Genomic DNA, 17,679 nt, shown 5'->3' with positions numbered 1-17,679 from the left:
CCTGCGCTCTAGAGCCCGCGAGCCACAACTACTGAGCCCGCGTGTCATAACTACTGAAGCCTGCGCGCCTAGAGTCCACGCTCCGCAACAAGAGAAGCTACCGCAATGAGAAGCCCGCGCACCACAACGAAGAGTAGCCCCTGCTCACCGCAACCAGAGAAAGCCCGCACACAGCAACGAAGACCCAAAACACAGCCAAAATAAATAAATAAATAAATAAAAATAGGATGCTGATGACATCAGGGTCGTGGGGTAATGGACAAGTCAGGTAGTATAATCCCCTGCTAGTCCCCATTCACTATAACCTTTTCTCTCTCTCTCTCTTTCCCTTCACCCTCTCTCCTCAACTTTCCATCTCTTCCTTTTCCTATATCTCTCTTTTTATGTTTTTTACACTGTAGTTTAGCAAAGAATATGAACTTTGCATTCAGATGATCCTGTGTTCAAATCTAAGACTCATTTTCTTATTGTGTGACTTTGGGCAGATCATGTAATCTCTCTAATCCTAAATTTCCTCAACTATAGAAGAAGAATAAAATCTTCTACCTTTCAGGCTGTTGAAGGGATTAAATCAGATAATATGCATAAAGAGAGGACCAGGTCACTAGCAGACTAAATGAGATTTGTTTAATTTTGAGAGTCAGTGAGGCTTGGTGGACACGACACACAATTTAGAGCCGGACGGTCTTGGGTTTGAATCCCTGCTCTACCACTTACTGGCTAAGTGACTCAGGCAAGTCTTGTAGCCTTTCTGTGGCTCAGTTTCCTTATCTATAAAATGGAGTAAATAATATCGGGTTAATAGATTTTGGAAGAAAGTCAAATGAAATGATAAACATTTAGAGTCTACAGATATTTAACAAGGAAGCTGCCTCTCAGCGGAACTTGCAGTAGCTGATTTGCTCTCTAGAGGCTCATATTTGTTGACACCTGATCTATGTGTTCAAGTGTGTCACCACTAAGGACTGGGAAGTGCTAAAGCACAAAGGAATTTTAATCTTGAACCTATCTTTTGAGGCTGTAACATAAACATAAAGAGAGGGAGGTAGAGTGGTACAATGCAATGCAAAGGCCACCACAGCAAGCAAGGGTCCAGTCCCACTTTGGCATTAACTGCCCGTATAAGTCCATGTAAGTTACACGCTGTATCTGGAACACGAGAGGGTGGCCTAGATGAGTGGGCCTTGCCTGGAACAATCGTGATTGTCACGATTGGGACTGCTACCGGCACCTAATGGGTAGAGGCCAGGGATGCTGCTAAAGATCCTACAATGCCCAGGACAGACTCCCTACAACAAAGAATTAACCAGCCAAAATATCAACAGTGCTAAGGTTGGGGAAGCCCGGCCTAGATGACTGCTAAGTTCCCTTCAAGTTCTAACGCTCTAAGAGCCTATGAGGAGAAGGCAACACCAACAATGAACATGTGACTTCTTGTCCACAACCATCAAGCAATGCCTTATGATGTTGCTCAAAATCCCCCTAAGGCCAGTGGGGGAAATTCCCCCTCAGATATCTGGATATTCTGAAATCAGTGCTGTACTTCTGAGGGTGATGACAGTCCTTCCTTCACAAAAGGAGGCACAGTCCTCCAGGGACTTGGTCCCTTACTCTTTGCAATTAGAGTCGGTATTTCCAAAGCCATGAGATTCCTTTAGGGCAAGAAGATGATGTAAATGAGTCTGAACAGATCAGAATGATACATGGTACACACAACAGCAGAGGTGAATATCAAGTATTGATACATCATGCTAAGTGAAGTAAGCCAGACTCAAAAGGCTACCTACTATTTTATTACATTTATACAACATTATGGAACAGACAAAACTGTAGGGAAGAAAACAGATCAGCAGTTGCCAGGGGCTGGGCGGGTAAGAACAGTCTGACTACAAAGGGACATGAAGGAATTTGGGGGATGAGGCACTGTTTTATATACTTATTGTAGTGTAAGTTATACAACTGTATGTGTTTGTCAAAACTCACAGAACTGTACACTGTACACTAAATGGTGAATTTTACTGTACCAAAATTATACTTCAATATGACTGGCCCCTCTCCCCCCACCCCCCAAAATACGATCACAAAGACAGTAGAGAGGATTGCTGTACTTCGGGAGAGGATGAAACAGATGACATCTAAATGCTTTCTTATGCCAAGTCCTATGATTTTATGATAATCTGCCTTTCCTACCCCTGGTGACCTCAGAGCCGTAATGATTAGGGTTGAGACTGGGTTCCAATTTCTGTGTCAAAGCGATGAGTCCCTCCAACCAAATCATGTGGATGTGAGTCTTGCCACCATTCTGGGACCTCTGGCCCTTCTCCAGCCTGTGACAGAGATTCCTTTCCTTCCCTCTCGTAACCTGACCAATGAGTGCCTTAGACAATTAGTAAACAAGCCAGAATAAACCTTAGGAGACACTGGTTTTATCTCTCTGCACAGGCTTCCTGTCCAAATGCCATTTGATCTTTCCACTGAACTTCAAATCAGGCAACAGAAGAGGAATCATATTTATGAATTCCCCTCCTCTATGGGCTTCTGGGTTTCCACTAGGTAATTTTTATACACTTAAGCTACATAAATATAAAAAGTGAGCCTCATACCAAAATTATACCTGAGCTTGCTGATATATAGATATAGATACGTAGTTTTGTTTTGTTTACACATACTTCCCAGATTATCTATCAAACGTTACACAAAATAGTTAATGGTTCTTATGTACAGAACAGTCCTAAGTGTGCTATGGCCAAGAAGGATGGAAAGAGCCATCAGGATGCTCACACTTTCTGCTAATAGAAAGACCACTGTCTTCGATACCACAAATACAGTCACAACGGTGAACTGCTTTAGGAGTCCCATGCTCTTATTTGAGAGTCACTTCCTTTCCTGGCTCTTCTTGGAGGATTTCAGTGGAACAATACAAACACCAGTAACCAGAAACCTCATACCTGCTTGAGTGCTGGGATAAGAGTCAAGGGCCACAAGATAAGCCTGGACCTGCCAGTGCCCTCATCCTCCAAAGGATGGAGAAGACTTGGTAGGGGCCAGGTAATACCCACACTGCCCCTTTCTGCTGAGCATTTACAGCAAACACATTGTGACTACAGAAGCGGGGTGCTTATATTATAATAGAAGGGACCCACTGAAACAACAAATCCCACAGTGGTCTAGGGTCTTGTTTCCACATGTTCCTCTCAAAAGGGAAGGATGGGGAATTATACTTCCATGGTTTAGAATTATCCAATCATCTTTAGAAGTCCAATCATCTTCAGAAGTCTGCATCAGCAGAAAATCAGTACAGGCAGACCTCGGAGGTCTGCTTCCAGACCAACACAATAAAGCAAATAATTGCAACAAAGCCAGTCACATGAATTTTTTGGTTTCCAAGTGCATACAAAAGTCATGTTTACACTATACTGCAATCTACTAAGTGTGCAATAGCATTATGTCTAAAAAACACTGAACATACCTTAATTTGAAAATTCTTTATGACTAAAAAATGCTAACCATCATCTGAGCCTTCAGTGAGTCATAGTGGCAACATCAAAGATCACTGACCGGGGATCATCATAAAAAATATAATAATAATGAAAAAGTTATAAATATTACGAGAATTACCAAAATATGACACAGAGACACGAAGTGAATAAATGTTATGAAAAATGGCACAGATAGACTTGCTTGATGCAGGGTGGCCACAAACCTTCAATTTGTAAAAAATGCAGTATCCATTAAGGCAATAAAGCAAAGTGCAATAAAAGGAGGTATGCCTATGCTGTCCTCCAAGTCACTCAGGCTTGATAACATTGTTTCTTTGGCATAATTAGGAAAAGTTTCACAAAAGACTAACATACTTAGTAGAAAACACACTTTGGCTTTTTATTCAAAGATGTATGCACTGATAGGCAATGGGTCTAGGGTTCTCCCCCAAATTTTTCCATTTTCAATGTTTTTTCCTAAAGACATATGCCTCTAGTATTCTCTTTCACATGTAAGAAAGAACATCTGAAAGGCCAAATAAATGATTTTTCTAATTTTAGAAAGGACCCTGGCAGCTGCTAGGATGAGGACTATTGTCTGTGGTCACAGACTTGAATCAGGCAAGGCTTGCTGGACGTCATGGGGACTAAATGCATGACCTTTGACAGTGCTCCAACCAGGACAAGGCTGCTGCTTCACAGAAACAGAAAGAAGTCCTGTAGACCCACCCGGCCAGACCTGCTGCCTCAGAAACTTATGGGAGAGCTAATCAGCAGGAAGGGTGACCTACAGCACCAGCCAGTAAAGGCTTGGCTCATCCTCTCAATCCTCAGCAGATGAACAGAATTCGCCTCTTACATACATTGCAGGTTGGCGGAATAGCTGTCCAGCCCTTTACACTCGGCCTAGGAGCACAAGCCTAAGACTCAAAGAAGATACCAGTCTCTACGACTCATGGGCCCTTCTGCTGCATACAACACAAGGTCAAGTTTGAGGTGAGCCCATTCACCTACCACAGGAGCAGAACACTGCCTGAACTACCTCGTACCCATCTGAATCAGACGGAGGTCCACGCCTAAATGGACACTAGTCAATTTCCGTGCCCTCAACAAGCAGTCTTTTCTTACCTCCTTTGCTCTTTCTGCAACTGATGCCTCTCACTACCACTTCCCAGATCAAAGCATCATTAGTTTCTGACCAAACTACCATAAGTAAGAAACAGCCGGGGCCCAGATTACATGTTAATTTCCCAATAACTATCCAATTATAAAGATCTGGGGAGAGTGAAGGAAAAATGACATTACCACATCCTGAGATGCATACTGGGGGTCCTCTGGGTTGACTGACCAGTAGCAGTAATCAAAGCCAAATGCCACAACCTTCTCCCGGGAGTCGCCAAAGCCACTGGGTCGACCGTCCACCTAAAATCAAACATAGGATCCAGTGTCTTCTCTACTATAATATCAGAATCTGGCCAGTGGCACTTGATTCCTCTCTGCTGTAGCTAGAGATACCTGGACTGATCATGAGAATCTTTATCATATCTACCGGAAAAAGGAAAAGTAACATTTGTCTTCATCTTGTTAGGTACAATGAAGCCCCAGAGAATTAAATGCCTGTCTATCCTACTATCACATATCAACCCACATAGGAACCAGCCCTATGAGGCATAAGACAGCTTGGGAGAAAAATCCTCTCCTCCTCTGGGCCTCTTCTTCTTGTATCATTTCTTCCCTAAGTATTTCTGTAGAAGATACTGGTAATGCATGAGTAATTCAGTCCCTGGGCCTGACAGGCTCTATCAGCCTAGGGCAAACACAGAGGTCCTTGGGGTATCCACCCCCAGTGAATGAGAAAGCATGTTGGACAGAAGAGTTAGGGCCACTCCAACTGCCCAAGGTAGATGAGGGCAGAGCCAGAGCTTGGAACTGTACTGACCTCCAGGTACTGGGGAGAATGGCATTATTCACAGAAATGCCTATCTTACTATTTAAAATTTAGACTCTGGACAGGGAGAAACAATCCCTTGAACTAGGTGCCATAAGCCACAATAGAATGAGGCTGCCAGAATGACTAAGAGATTCTTAGTGAATAACTGGCCTCAGGGAAGTAAGCAGTCATGGAGGTGTGCAGGGGGCAGATTAGAGTTTAATCTTGGCCAGAATTTACTCTTAACCAAAAATATGGGCTCTCAGAACAAAGCAGCTGAAGTGATTAGGCAACAGAGACATAAATAAGAGACAGCAGAGAATGAAAGGTCTTTTGTCCCCGGGGAGCTCCTGTTGAAAGCCTGGCAGGCTTCTCTTTCAGCAGAGAGCTACTGACAAAAGAAAACAGATCACATCATAGGAGTAACACAAGAGTGGGCATGGCTGGGGGCCCTGGGATCCAGATAACCTTCATTCTGCAAATCAGCTTCCTCAGCTCCCAGGAATGCTGAGTACCACCTGCAAGCTGACCACAGCAATAGTCACATGGCCGGCTGCCCTGATCCTCTCCACTGCTCAAGGGCCATTTGTTCTTTCGAAAGAATCCCTTCCACTTTCGCTGGCCTGGGAAACGGAGGAATGGGATGGAGGAAATTAGCCCTAGGAAGGGGTGAGGGGTGGAGGAGGAAGTTGCCAGTATTTGTCCAATCGTGACTCAAAGATCAGTCAGATCTGTAAAAGAGAATTTGTAGCAAGACTCGGGCTAGTGACCGACTCTCTTCTGAGATCTAAAGTCTCTTACTTGGCCTTCACTATGGCCAAAAAAAGTGTCCTGCATTAGCAGATGCATACTAAAAGCCCTGGTAATGCTTCTAGATGAAGTGATATCCAATAAGAGGCTTGAGCCAAAGTCTAATTGGTGGTCGGGTGAGTTAAATATACGCATGGATTGTCCCCAGCATGATTTAAGCTGGCCACAGCCCCCATAACACTCCTAGTGTTTACTTTCAGAACAACCACTGACCAGTTTCCAAAACAGCTGTACCCCACTGATGTGGGCTGCAGCAGCCACATCCCTGGAACTTCTTTCCTGCTGTATTTTTATATTTGCTTTGTGGTTGCTCAAAGCTCTTCCCACAGTTCCCCTTATCTGCCCTTCCCTCTCCCAATCCCCCTCTCTAAACACATTCACATACCCACCTTCACCCGCAGAAGCCCTGTAATAATACTAGCTCCTCAGTGGAAAGAAAAAGGAAAACAATTTCAGGCTTACCTTTAAATTCCTGATTTTTGCCACTCTGCCATCAACTTCCACAATAATTCTTCCCCCTTCTTTGGTCTCCCTAGAAACAAAACACAACCCATATGAGAAGAAATATTGCTTCTTTAAGTTAATCAAGAAAAGAGGCACTTCCTTGGTGGCACAGTGGTTAAGAATCCACCTGCCAATGCAGGGGACAAGGGTTTGAGCCCTGGTCTGGGAAGATCCCACATGCCGCGTAGCAACTAAGCCCGTGCGCCACAACTACTGAGCCTGCGCTCTAGAGCCCGTGGGTCACAACTACTGAGCCCGTGGGCCACAACTACTGAAGCCCGTGCGCCTAGAGCCCGTGCTCTGCAACAAGAGAAGCCACCGCAATGAGAAGCCTGCGCACCACGACGAAGAGTAGGCCCCGCTCGCCGCAACTAGAGAAAGCCCACACACAGCAACGAAGACCCAACGCAGCCATAAATAAATAAATAAACAAATACATTTATTTAAAAAAAAAAGAAAGAAAAGAGCAGCTGAGAACAGCGCTATTGGGACAAAGTGTTTCCCTATTGCTGTCTCCATAACTGGGGTGCCCATCTCCATAAATGGCTATCAGCATCGTATCAAGCAGTCCCCTAGTTGGCACTCTTCCCTGGATTATTAGAATTTGGCTTGGGAACAGTGAAGAGTCACCGTTGTTGGGCACCCTCTATGTGCCAGGCACTGCATTAAGTAGGGTATGTACTATACGTCATCTTATGCAATCCTCTTAACACACCCTCCTGACATAGCTTCCTAACATATCTTCATTTTTTCAGAATGAAGACTAAGGCTGAGAGAAATTATGTAACTTGTCCAAGGTCACACAGCTAGCAGTGGCAGAGCTGAAATTTCAACCCAGATCTGTCTGACCACAAAGCCATATGACTTAGAAATCAGGCTTGGAAACCATGGAGAATATCCTCTGCTCAGCACACAGCATGGCATCACTTCTCATTTTCTCTGATATTCTGAGCACAGAAAATAACGAAAAAGGTTTTGGAGTCCTCTCTGTTGAGACCTGAGAACATGCTTCCCAAATCCTTTCCTTATGTCTTCCTAAATCAGAATGAGAGCCAAGATCCTTAAGAATCTTCCTAAACTGCAGTTCTGTAGTAACACTGCTAACAACTATCCAACCCCTAAATTCACTTTAAGGGGCTTAATCCATATGATCCACATACCTTAGGGCCAAAATGAATGGAATACACTCCATTCTAGATATGAAATCCTTTTTCACAGCATAAAGAACTTAGCTAAAGTGCTTAAGGTCAGAATGTTAATAGATGAGAGTTAACTCATTGGCACTTTTTCTACTACAAAGAAAGTTATCAATTAAATTACTCCTGGCCTGAGACCTGAAAGTTGAGCAAATATATTCAGTCTCATTTTTATCTTTCCCCAGGGTTTCCAGGATGTGACCTTGAGGATTTGGGGGCTGGGGTGGGGGGGCAAGGGGTGCACAGTGAGACAGGGGTCTTAACATTTAAGATTATTTTTTTAAACCTGTCAGTGTGTTTGGGATAAAGCCCTGGATAAAAAATTTCCCTCTCCCAGGTGATGACATTTCTGTTACTTAAATTTCCTCAAGGCCCTGATGCTCTTTCTTTCACATTTCATACAAGACAGTACTTAAGGCAGCAGGGATATTCTTTGTCCCCCAGGCTCATAAAACTACACCTCCTGCCCCCAGCCCTCAGCTCTCCCAAAGAAAATCTTTCATCTTTGGTGTTAAGATAATTTTTTTTCCTTTCTGCATTTAAAAGTAGGTTTTATTCTCCCTCCACCCATTATAAAATACACAGGTTATAGTAAATTTGGACAATAAAGAAAATAAGGGGGAAAATATGCAATAACGTTTGCAAATCTATTTAATATTTTAAAGTAAGCCCTATTTTGAGGATTTATCTAGGACTTTTTAGCATAAAGCAGCCGAAAGAAAAAAGGGTCTTGAACTTGACCCCTTGACAGAAAGATATGACACTAAAGGTGGGTGAGATGCTGCACCTCCCCTGCCTGGACCACTGCCATTGGTAATCCAGTGGTTCCAAAATATTCTAAAACAAAATGAGGACAAATTAAAGTTGAGCAGAAGAGAAAGAAAGGGCACCAACCTCAACTGGGCAGCGGACTGCACAGAGCCCAGAGGAAGTCTACTGATGCCTCTGGGTCCTGAATTCTACCAACAGGCATTCATTCCTTAGGGTTAAAGATTTTGCACAGGAATAAATCCCCCATTAACACGTTTACTCCTAGGACAGTGTTTCTCAAAGCGTGGTCCACAGGTTACCTTCATCAGAATTATGGGAGAAGGTGGGGCTAGTTAATTGGAACTCCTGTTAACAACTTGCAGTATAACAAGCTTCCCAGGTGGACTGTATGTCTCCTATAATTTGAGAATCACTGCCCTAGAGGAGAAAATAACCCAGCCATTTCCACTGATCTATTCATTTGTAAAACTTAAAAAAAAAAAAAAAAAAAAAAGACAGCTAAGAAGAGGGAGGAATAAAAGCAGCTGTTAAAAATTATATAGCTAGCACTTCACTGGACACTTAAAATGAGCCAGGCTCTGTTCTAAGTATTTTTAATATACCCTTTCACTTGATCTTCACAAAAAAACCCATTAAAGAAGTTACACTATTTCACGGATTTAAAAAGAAGAGCACAGAAAGGGAATATAGTGCATGAAAAGTAACTTTTGCCAGGGCAGTGGCTAGTGTTCCAGAGCCTACAGTATTGGCAGAAGAAAACATGTTCTCTCAATGATGGATGATTTGGGACAAACAAGAGGCAGCATCTTGTAACGAGACATGGATTTTCTGATTACGGGAAACAACTGTGAGGTAGAAGGGAGGGCACCAAAGCCATTTCCCATATTATCATTTTACTGATGGTCTATTCTAGTCCTACTGAGCAAACAGGCATCTGAGAAAGAAGTCCAACTTTTCTGTTATCTCAGGAAGGAGCGGCTTGGTCTGGTGAAAGGAATCTCGGCTCTTACCTACTTTTAGATCTTAAACAAGACCATTTTCTCATCTGGAAAAATTAAAAATGGAAGCTTGACCTCTAAGATTTCTTGCCAAGTATCACATAAGATCCAATGACTTTGTTAACTGAGTCTGTGCCTCCCAAATAGTTCCAATACGTGCCTTCAGGTCCCAAACCACATTCTGCCAGCTTTATTTCCTACCACTCATCTCCCTCCACACACCCTCTCCTCAACTGAAACGTTTCTGTTTCCTAACAGCCTAAGTCCTTTGCTCTCAGTGTTCTCACACAGAGGGCTCTTTACACCTTCTCCACCTGTCAGCAGACTCTAGCAGCTGTTTTAAAAGCATTTGGGTTCAAGCACCAACCCTTCTGTGAAGCCTTCCCTGACTTTCCAAACCTATGAGTGGAAAATCAGTCAGAAGGGAAATAAATTATGCGGCTGGACCCTGCATGCCTCAACAGCTGAGAAGTACAGGATCAGATTCACGCGTGAGGAAATGGGCACTGACTACGTTGAGGGAAGGGGTTAAAATGACTTCCCCTTCTTCCCAGTTCTTCTGTCGAGCACCGAATGAAACCACCATCTCTCTGAGCCTCCGTTTCCCTCTCATACCTTACAATCTGCTTTCCTCCACATCTTCACAGAGAAGCCCATGTGCACTCAGGGACGCACACAATTCTGCCCCATTCCTCACAGGTACGCCAGAGCCGCCAAGAAGAGACAGGAGACCGCCGGATCCCTCTCCCCCACGTGTGATGCTTTCCCAGCCCTTCTCGGTGTACCCAGGGAGAAAGGCCCACACCATGCATCAAGAAAGAAAAACAAATACCGTATGCTAACACATATATATGGAATAAAAAAAAAAAAAAAAAAGGTTCTTAAGAACCTACGGGCAGGACAGGAATAAAGACGCAGATGTAGAGAATGAACTTGATGCGGGGAGGGGGAAGGGTAAGCTGGGACGAAGTGAGAGAGTGGCATGGACATATATACACTACCAAAGATAGCTAATGGGAAGCAGCTGCATAGCACAGGGAGAGCAGCTCGGTGCTTTGTGACCACCTAGAGGGGTGGGATAGGGAGGGTGGGAGGGAGACGCAAGAAGTAGGTGATACGGGGATATATGTATGCGTATAGCTGATTCACTTTGTTATAAAGCAGAAACTAACACACCATTGTAAAGCAATTACACTTCAATAAAGATGTTAAAAAAAAAAAAAAAAAAAAAGACTTGAGCCGCGGCCCCTCAAAACTCCTGCTGGCAGGACTCCAGGGACACAGGGTAGGCCAACCTGAGGCCATCTACTAACCGCTACCCGCCAGGGCACTAATCGAAAACCCAACCCGAGCGAGACTTTGTCCCGCCAGGCTTTTACAGTTTCCGGACGCTGGACCCTTGGGCCACTTTGTGTCTGATTTCTCCGCGCCAGAATCACTGGAGGTGAGAGGCGAGGACCTCGCCCTCCTCTCAGCTCGTTTGACGCCTCAGGCGACCCCTCCCGCCTAGACTCACCTCTTGCTGAGGGGCCGGACTCTCACGGCCACCCGCACGTTGGCCATCCCTCGGGCCAAGGCTCAAGTCCCGCAGGTCAGCCCAGCAGCAGCATCCCCAACGCCAGCCAGAAGCCAAGCCCCAGCCCAGCCCAGCCCCAGCCCCGCCTGCCCCACGCGCCTCACGGGACAACCCCGCCCATATGCGGGCGGATGCCCGGCCGCGGCGATGCCTGCCGAACCTCAGCCAATCCTGAGCTCGGTGGACGGGAGGACGCCCGGGCCGCCCCGCCTCGCTCCTCCCACGCGCCTCACGGGACGGCCCCGCCCACGAGGGCGCCGGCTGCCCTACCCGGGCGGTGCCTGCGGAGCCTGGACCAATCCTGTCGGGGTCGGGAGGGCGCAGATCCTGGCTGGTTGGGGCCGGCTCTCGCCTACTAGGAACTAGCTTTTGTTCTCCCACCGTGCGACAGTGGTATAAAGTCGAGAAAATCCGTTAAGTTTAGGAAGTTTACAGACTACAAAGTAGTTTGCTAAATACTTTTATTCGCTGCGTTCGCCTGAGCTGTCAATTCTGTGGTTAAATTTTAGGGACAGAAATGAAATGGGGAACACCGATGTTTTTGCAGTTCCCTGCAAAGGGCATCGCCTTTCTTTGAAGAGGCGCGGGAGTTGAAGGAGTTTAGAGTGCTCGCTGGCGAGCTTCTCTTGATCGTGCTGGAAGCTCATAGCCACCCTGACAGAGTTCGTGATCGTGGCGGGGAAACTATCGGACCGAACTGGTTCATTAATTCATCCAAGAAATAGCTACTTGGGGTGTGCTCAGAGCAGGGGGCCTGAAGAAATGGCTCGTGTGTTTACAACACAACCGACAGGAATCTGGGTTCATTGTGAGAAGGGGCACAAAGCTTGTCGCCTTCCTATGAGCAAATACCCAACACGTGTTCCCCTGCACTTCCACGTGGCTGCTGGGCAGGACCAGTGCGACAGGGCTCAGTATTGGAAGGAAAGCTACGGTATTTAGTGGGGGAGTTTGCCACCTAGAGCCTGTCCGGTCCACGCGTGGGTGGGCCATGAGTAGTCTTACAGACATAAAGGCTTTGAACCTCTCTTTTCAAGGAAAAAATAATAGATTCCAACTATATGCCATTCTGGAAAAGGCAAAACTATGGAGACAATAAAAAGATCAATGGTTGCCAGGAATTTGGGGGTGAGGAGAGATGAATACACAGAGTACAGGACAGAAGTTTTTATAAGCGGTGAAAATACTTTGTATGACATAATGATTTTATGTCACCATACTTTTGTCCAAACCCGTAGAACGTGCAACACTATTCATTTCATTAAAGTGAACCCTAAGATGAACTGGGGACTTTGGTGATTATGATGTGTCAGTGAAGTTCATCCTTGGTTTAAAAAAAAAAAAACACTCAGAGTAGACGTTTTTGGCAAAACTTTTGTTTCACTTTTATATATGTATACATATTATATATGTGTGTGTGTTTGTTGGATTGTGATGTAAAATGTACCTTTTAGATCAAAAAAGTTTGCAGGCCACTGTAGTTATACTGGCAAATAAAAGCACAAATTAATCTAAAAAAAAAAAAATAGCTACTGAGTACCTACCAAGAGTCAAGGGCTGTTCTAAGGCCCTGAGGATACAGTCCTAGCCTTCATGGAAATTAGAATCCACAGGGAAGGGAAGAGAGAATAAATACATGAAAATATAATATGTCGAAATGTGCTAAATGCAATTTTTTGGAAAAAGAACGGTAAGGAGATTCAGTAATGATCTCTGTGTGTATGTAGGGGGAAAGGTGCTACTTTGTATAGGATCTTCAGGAAGGGCATCATTGATAAGGTGACAAGACTAGGTTTGAATGAACTGTGGGGCGGGGAGTGACTTGCAAGTATTCATTTACGTATTTAACAAATATTTCCTAAGTAATCACCTATTATGACCAGGGACATAGCAGTGAAGAAAACAGGCAAACCTATGACCTCATGCAGCTTGGTGAGAGGAACTTAAAATAAGTAAGACAAATTAAGTAAAATGTATATCAGATTAGCTAAGGAGTGAAAATAAAGCAGGAAAGGGAATGGGAAGTGAGTAAAGGAGAGTTTTGAAACTGTAGATAACATGCCCAGGGAAGACCTCCTTGAGAATGTGACCCTTGAGAAAAATCTGAAGGTTGTAAAAGAGTCATGCTGTTATGTAAAAGGACAATTTCAGACACAGGGAACAGCCCAATGTAAAGGCCCTGAACTTGGAGAAAGCCTGGAATGTTAGAGGAACAACAGGAAAGCCAGTGGAGGTAGCATGGAATGACAGAGGGGGAGAGTCATAGAGGTAGCATGGGACCATGGTAAAGCCTTTGGATTTTATTCTAGGTGAGCTGGAAAGCCATTGGAAAGTGTTAAGGAGAAAAGTAAAATCATATGATGTACATATTTTAAATGATTACTCTGGCCACTGTTTTGAGATTATTCTGAGGGGTGGGGAAGGATGGAAGCCCAAGAGGGATCAGTCAGGAGGCTATTTTAGTATCCCAGTGGCAGTAATAGAGTCACGGTGAGCCTTTGATTTGTGTGTCAGGCATGTTCCAATAGTAGTTTACCTATCCAGTCTCCTCTCTCATCTATTTGAAAGGACCCACCCCTAGAGTATTGGGACAGCTGGTTTACAATTCAAATTTGCCTGGAACCCTAGGCTTCTGAATGGCTTCTCTACTCACTGTGCTTTGCAGTGGAAAGAATGGCTGTATTAGGGAAAACAGTATGAAAGTTCCTCAAAAAATTAAAAATAGAGCTACCTATGATCCAGCAATCTCACTTCTGGGTATATATTCAAAGGAAATGAAATCACTATCCCCAAAATATATCTGCATCCCCATGTTCATTGCAACATTATTTATGATTAGCCAAGATGTGGAAACAAACAACCTGTGTCCTTCGAAGGATGAATGGAAAATTTGAGATATATATATATATATACATCTCAAATTGTATGTATATATATACACATACAGTGGAATATTACTCATCCTTTAAAAAAAGAAGGAAATCCTGCTATGATAACATAGATGAGCATTATGCTAAGTTAAATACTTCAGACAGAAATATCCTGTATGATCTCACTTGTATAAGTATCTAAAAAAGACAAATTCATAGAAACAGAGAGTAGATTGGTGGTTGCCAGGGCTGGGGTTGGGGAAAATGAGATGTTGGTCAAAGGGTACAAGCTTCCAGATGTAAGATAAATAAGTTCTGGGGATCTAATGTGCAGCAGGGTGACAATAGTTAACAATGCTGTATTGTACACTCGAAAATTGCCAAGAGAATAAATCTTAAATGTTCTCACCACCACTACCATCACCAAAAAAATGGTAATTATGTGAGATGAAGGATATAGTAACCAATATTAATGTTTCACAATATATACATGTATGAAATAATCATGTATAATTTAAACTTCCACAATGTTATATGTTAATTATATCTCAATAAAGCCGGGGGGGGGGTGGATGGAAAGTACTGCTGCATTAATATATTTCTATCTTGGGAATTCCCTGGAGGTCCAGTGATTAGGACTCCGTGCTTTCACCCTGGTCAGGGAACTAAGATCCTGCAAGCCACGTGGTACAGCCAAATATATACATATTTCTATATTCAGGTTGGAGAAGTCAGCATAACAATATTCTGTATTTTTAGTTATATCAGTCATAAGTATTTCAATATGTGTCTTTGAAAGATGAGGATTACCTTTTTAACATAACCATAATACCATTATCACAACCAAAGACATTAGTTTCTTAACACCATCAAATACTCAGCATTCAAATTTCCCTGATTTTCTCATAAGTTTTTTTAACAGTCTCTTTGTTTGAATCAGGATCCAAATACAGTTTGATTGATATGTTTTTTAATCTTTTATTCAGTAGCTTCCTTGTCCCTCTCCTTTTTCCCTGCTGGCATTTATTTGTTTAAGAAACCAGGCAGTTTTCCGGTAAATTTCCCACAGACTAGTTCTGCAAATTAATTCCTATGGTGATATTTAAATGTTTTTCTGTCCTCTGTATTTTCTGTAACTTGGTAGTTCAATCTAGAGCCTTGATCAAATCAGTCGGCACCTGTCTTTCTTTTTGTGTAATTTGCAGTCACTAATGAGCATCCTCTGAGTTAATTAGATCATCACTTCAATAAGAGCTTAAAGGTTCTGGACCCAATTTCCAACGTGGGGCTGAGGGGCGGTCCCCACAACACCAAGCAATTCTCTAACACCAGCTGGGTGTCCTACAATTCAATTCTGACACTATCTACTCAGAGACAGCATCAGATTCCACAGGTTGAGTTCAGCCCCACAAGATTGCTCTCCACTTCTGACCTCAATCGTAAGCCCATGTTGTTACCTCTTCTTCTGACCCACCGGCTATAGACTAGAGATTCTGACTGTCTCTTCCTGGGCATGATTAATTTGCTAGAGCAGACTTCAGATCCCAGTCGAAAATCCAGGTTGTTACTTGTATTGATACTTCTGACCTTACTGGCTATAAAATCAGAGGTTCCCACAACCCACTTCTTGGGTTTGACTTATTTGCTAGAGCAGCTCACAGAACTCAGGAAACCCATTTACTCACGAGATTACTAGCTTGCTACAGAGGCTATTAAGGGATATAAATTGACAGCTGGTTGAAGAGATACATAAGGTGAAGTCCTGAACAAAAGAGCTTCTGTCCTTGTGGAGTTTGGGGCCCTGCACGTGACACATAGAAGTGTTCTGGTCCCCCAACCTGGAAGCTCTCTGAACACCATCCTTTTGGGGTTTTATGAAGGCTTCATTACATAGGCATGGATGATTAAATCATAGGCCATTGCTGATTGTTTAAACCTCCAGCCCCAGGAGGATTGTTTAAACCTCCAGGATTGGAACTAAAAGTTCCAATCCTCTAATTATATGGTAGCTTCTCCTGGCAACCAGGCCCCCATCCCTCAGTGGGGTCAAAAATTCACCTCATTAACATAACAAGAGACACCTTTACCAGACTCATCATTTAGGAAATCCCAAGGGTTTTAGGAGCTCTGTACCAAAAATGAGACAAAGACCAAATATATATTTCTTACTATAAATCACAGTATCACAAGGTTGCAAAGTGATAAACTCCAATTTTATCCTTTTTCATTTATGTGTTGACATACTTATAAAGAGCAACTTTTCTTCATCAACTGAGGGACAGGTAGCATAGTAAAGGCAGGACAAATGCTTGTTTCAATTACTAGTTTTCAAAATAAGTTGGTTCCCTAGCACTTTCCAAAGGTGGATAATGAGATGTTCTTTTTTTAAATATTATTATAAACTCATGAATTTAAGCATATTTTGTTTGCTTCAGCCTATTACAGTTACTATTTTTTTTTTTTTTTTTTTAATTTGCCTGTGCCGGGTCTTAGTTGCGGCATGCAGGATCTAGTTCCCTAACCAGGGATCGAACCTGGACCCCCTGCCTGGGAGCGTGGAGTCTTAACCACTGGACCACCAGGGAAGTCCCTGCAGTTACTATTCTTGATAGCCAAAATCACCCCAACTTTGGCCAGTGGGAGCCTCACTGACTTTTGACTCAGCTCCAGTAATCTTTGCTAGCTTCCTTTATTTCTGACGTGATAAGAAGTTCCAGGTGCCTCTTGAACATGTTCCAAGTGTGCTATCAGCCTTTTCTTCAAGGATATCTGGTTCCTTTTAGGTCTCTATTTTATTTTTTTTAATTAAAAATATTTAAATTGAGGTATAATTGACATATAACATTATATTTGTTTATGTTAGGCCACAAAATAAGTCAATAAATTTAAGAGGATTGAAATCATATCAAGCATCTTTTCTGACCATAATGGTATGAAACTAGAAACCAATTACGAGAAGAAAACTGGAAAATTCACAAATATGTGGTGATTAAACAACATGCTACTGAATAACCAATGGGTCAAAGAAGAAATCAAAGGAAAAATTTTAAAATATGTGAGACAAACAAAAATAATAAACATAACAAAATTTATGAGATGCAGCAAAAACAGTTGTAAGAGGGAAGTTCATAAATGCCTACCTTAAGAAACAAGAAATATCTCAAATAAATGTCCTACGTTTACACCTGAAGGACTAGAAAAAAAATTTCCAAAATTAGTAGAAGGAAGGAAATAACAAAGATCAGAGCAGAAATAAGTAAAATGGAAACTAAAAAGACAACAGAAAAAAAATCAGTGAAACTAAGAGCTGGTTCTTTATCAAGATTTTTTGAGTCAACAAACTATTAGCTAGACTTAGCAAGAAAACAAGAGAGAGGACTGAAATAAATAAAACCAGAAATGAAAGAGGAGACATTACAACTGATACTACAGAAATACAAAGGATCATAAGAGATTGCTATGAACAATTATATGCCAACAAATTTGACAACCTAGAAGAAATGGATAAATTTTTAGAAACACACAACCTATCAAAGCTGAATTAT

The 17,679-nt window shown here is 42.8% G+C and overlaps 1 protein-coding gene and 1 non-coding gene across 8 annotated transcripts in view; one reads left to right on the top strand and one right to left on the bottom strand.

Annotated features, from left to right (window-relative positions):
- STARD9 (StAR related lipid transfer domain containing 9) overlaps nucleotides 1–11,298 on the bottom strand; it is a 135,360-nt gene extending 124,062 nt beyond the window's left edge. For 6 of the 7 annotated variants that reach the window (XR_011074769.1, XM_068550131.1, XM_068550153.1 and 3 more), the window contains exons 1-3: nucleotides 11,205–11,298; nucleotides 6,682–6,751; nucleotides 4,785–4,901 (exon numbers count right to left, since the gene is read on the bottom strand). Coding sequence is in view for 6 of the 7 variants with exons in the window: in XM_068550131.1 (XP_068406232.1) it covers nucleotides 4,785–4,901; nucleotides 6,682–6,751; nucleotides 11,205–11,251 (234 nt within the window). In the remaining variant the exon portion in view is untranslated. The remainder of the gene's footprint in view (nucleotides 1–4,784; nucleotides 4,902–6,681; nucleotides 6,752–11,204) is intronic. The other variant, XM_068550147.1, reaches the window with a different exon arrangement.
- A 697-nt stretch (nucleotides 11,299–11,995) lies between these two features.
- Nucleotides 11,996–12,125, top strand: LOC137752677 (small nucleolar RNA SNORA11). Its single transcript, XR_011071260.1, has one exon. It is a non-coding gene; the product is annotated as a small nucleolar RNA SNORA11 (small nucleolar RNA).
- The last annotated feature ends 5,554 nt before the right edge of the window (nucleotides 12,126–17,679 follow it).

The sequence above is a fragment of the Eschrichtius robustus genome, chromosome 1 (genome assembly GCF_028021215.1).
Source record: "Eschrichtius robustus isolate mEscRob2 chromosome 1, mEscRob2.pri, whole genome shotgun sequence".
Taxonomy (NCBI): domain Eukaryota; kingdom Metazoa; phylum Chordata; class Mammalia; order Artiodactyla; family Eschrichtiidae; genus Eschrichtius; species Eschrichtius robustus.
The sequence above is the reverse complement of the archived record's forward strand: the minus strand, read 5'-3'. Positions and strand labels throughout refer to the sequence as shown.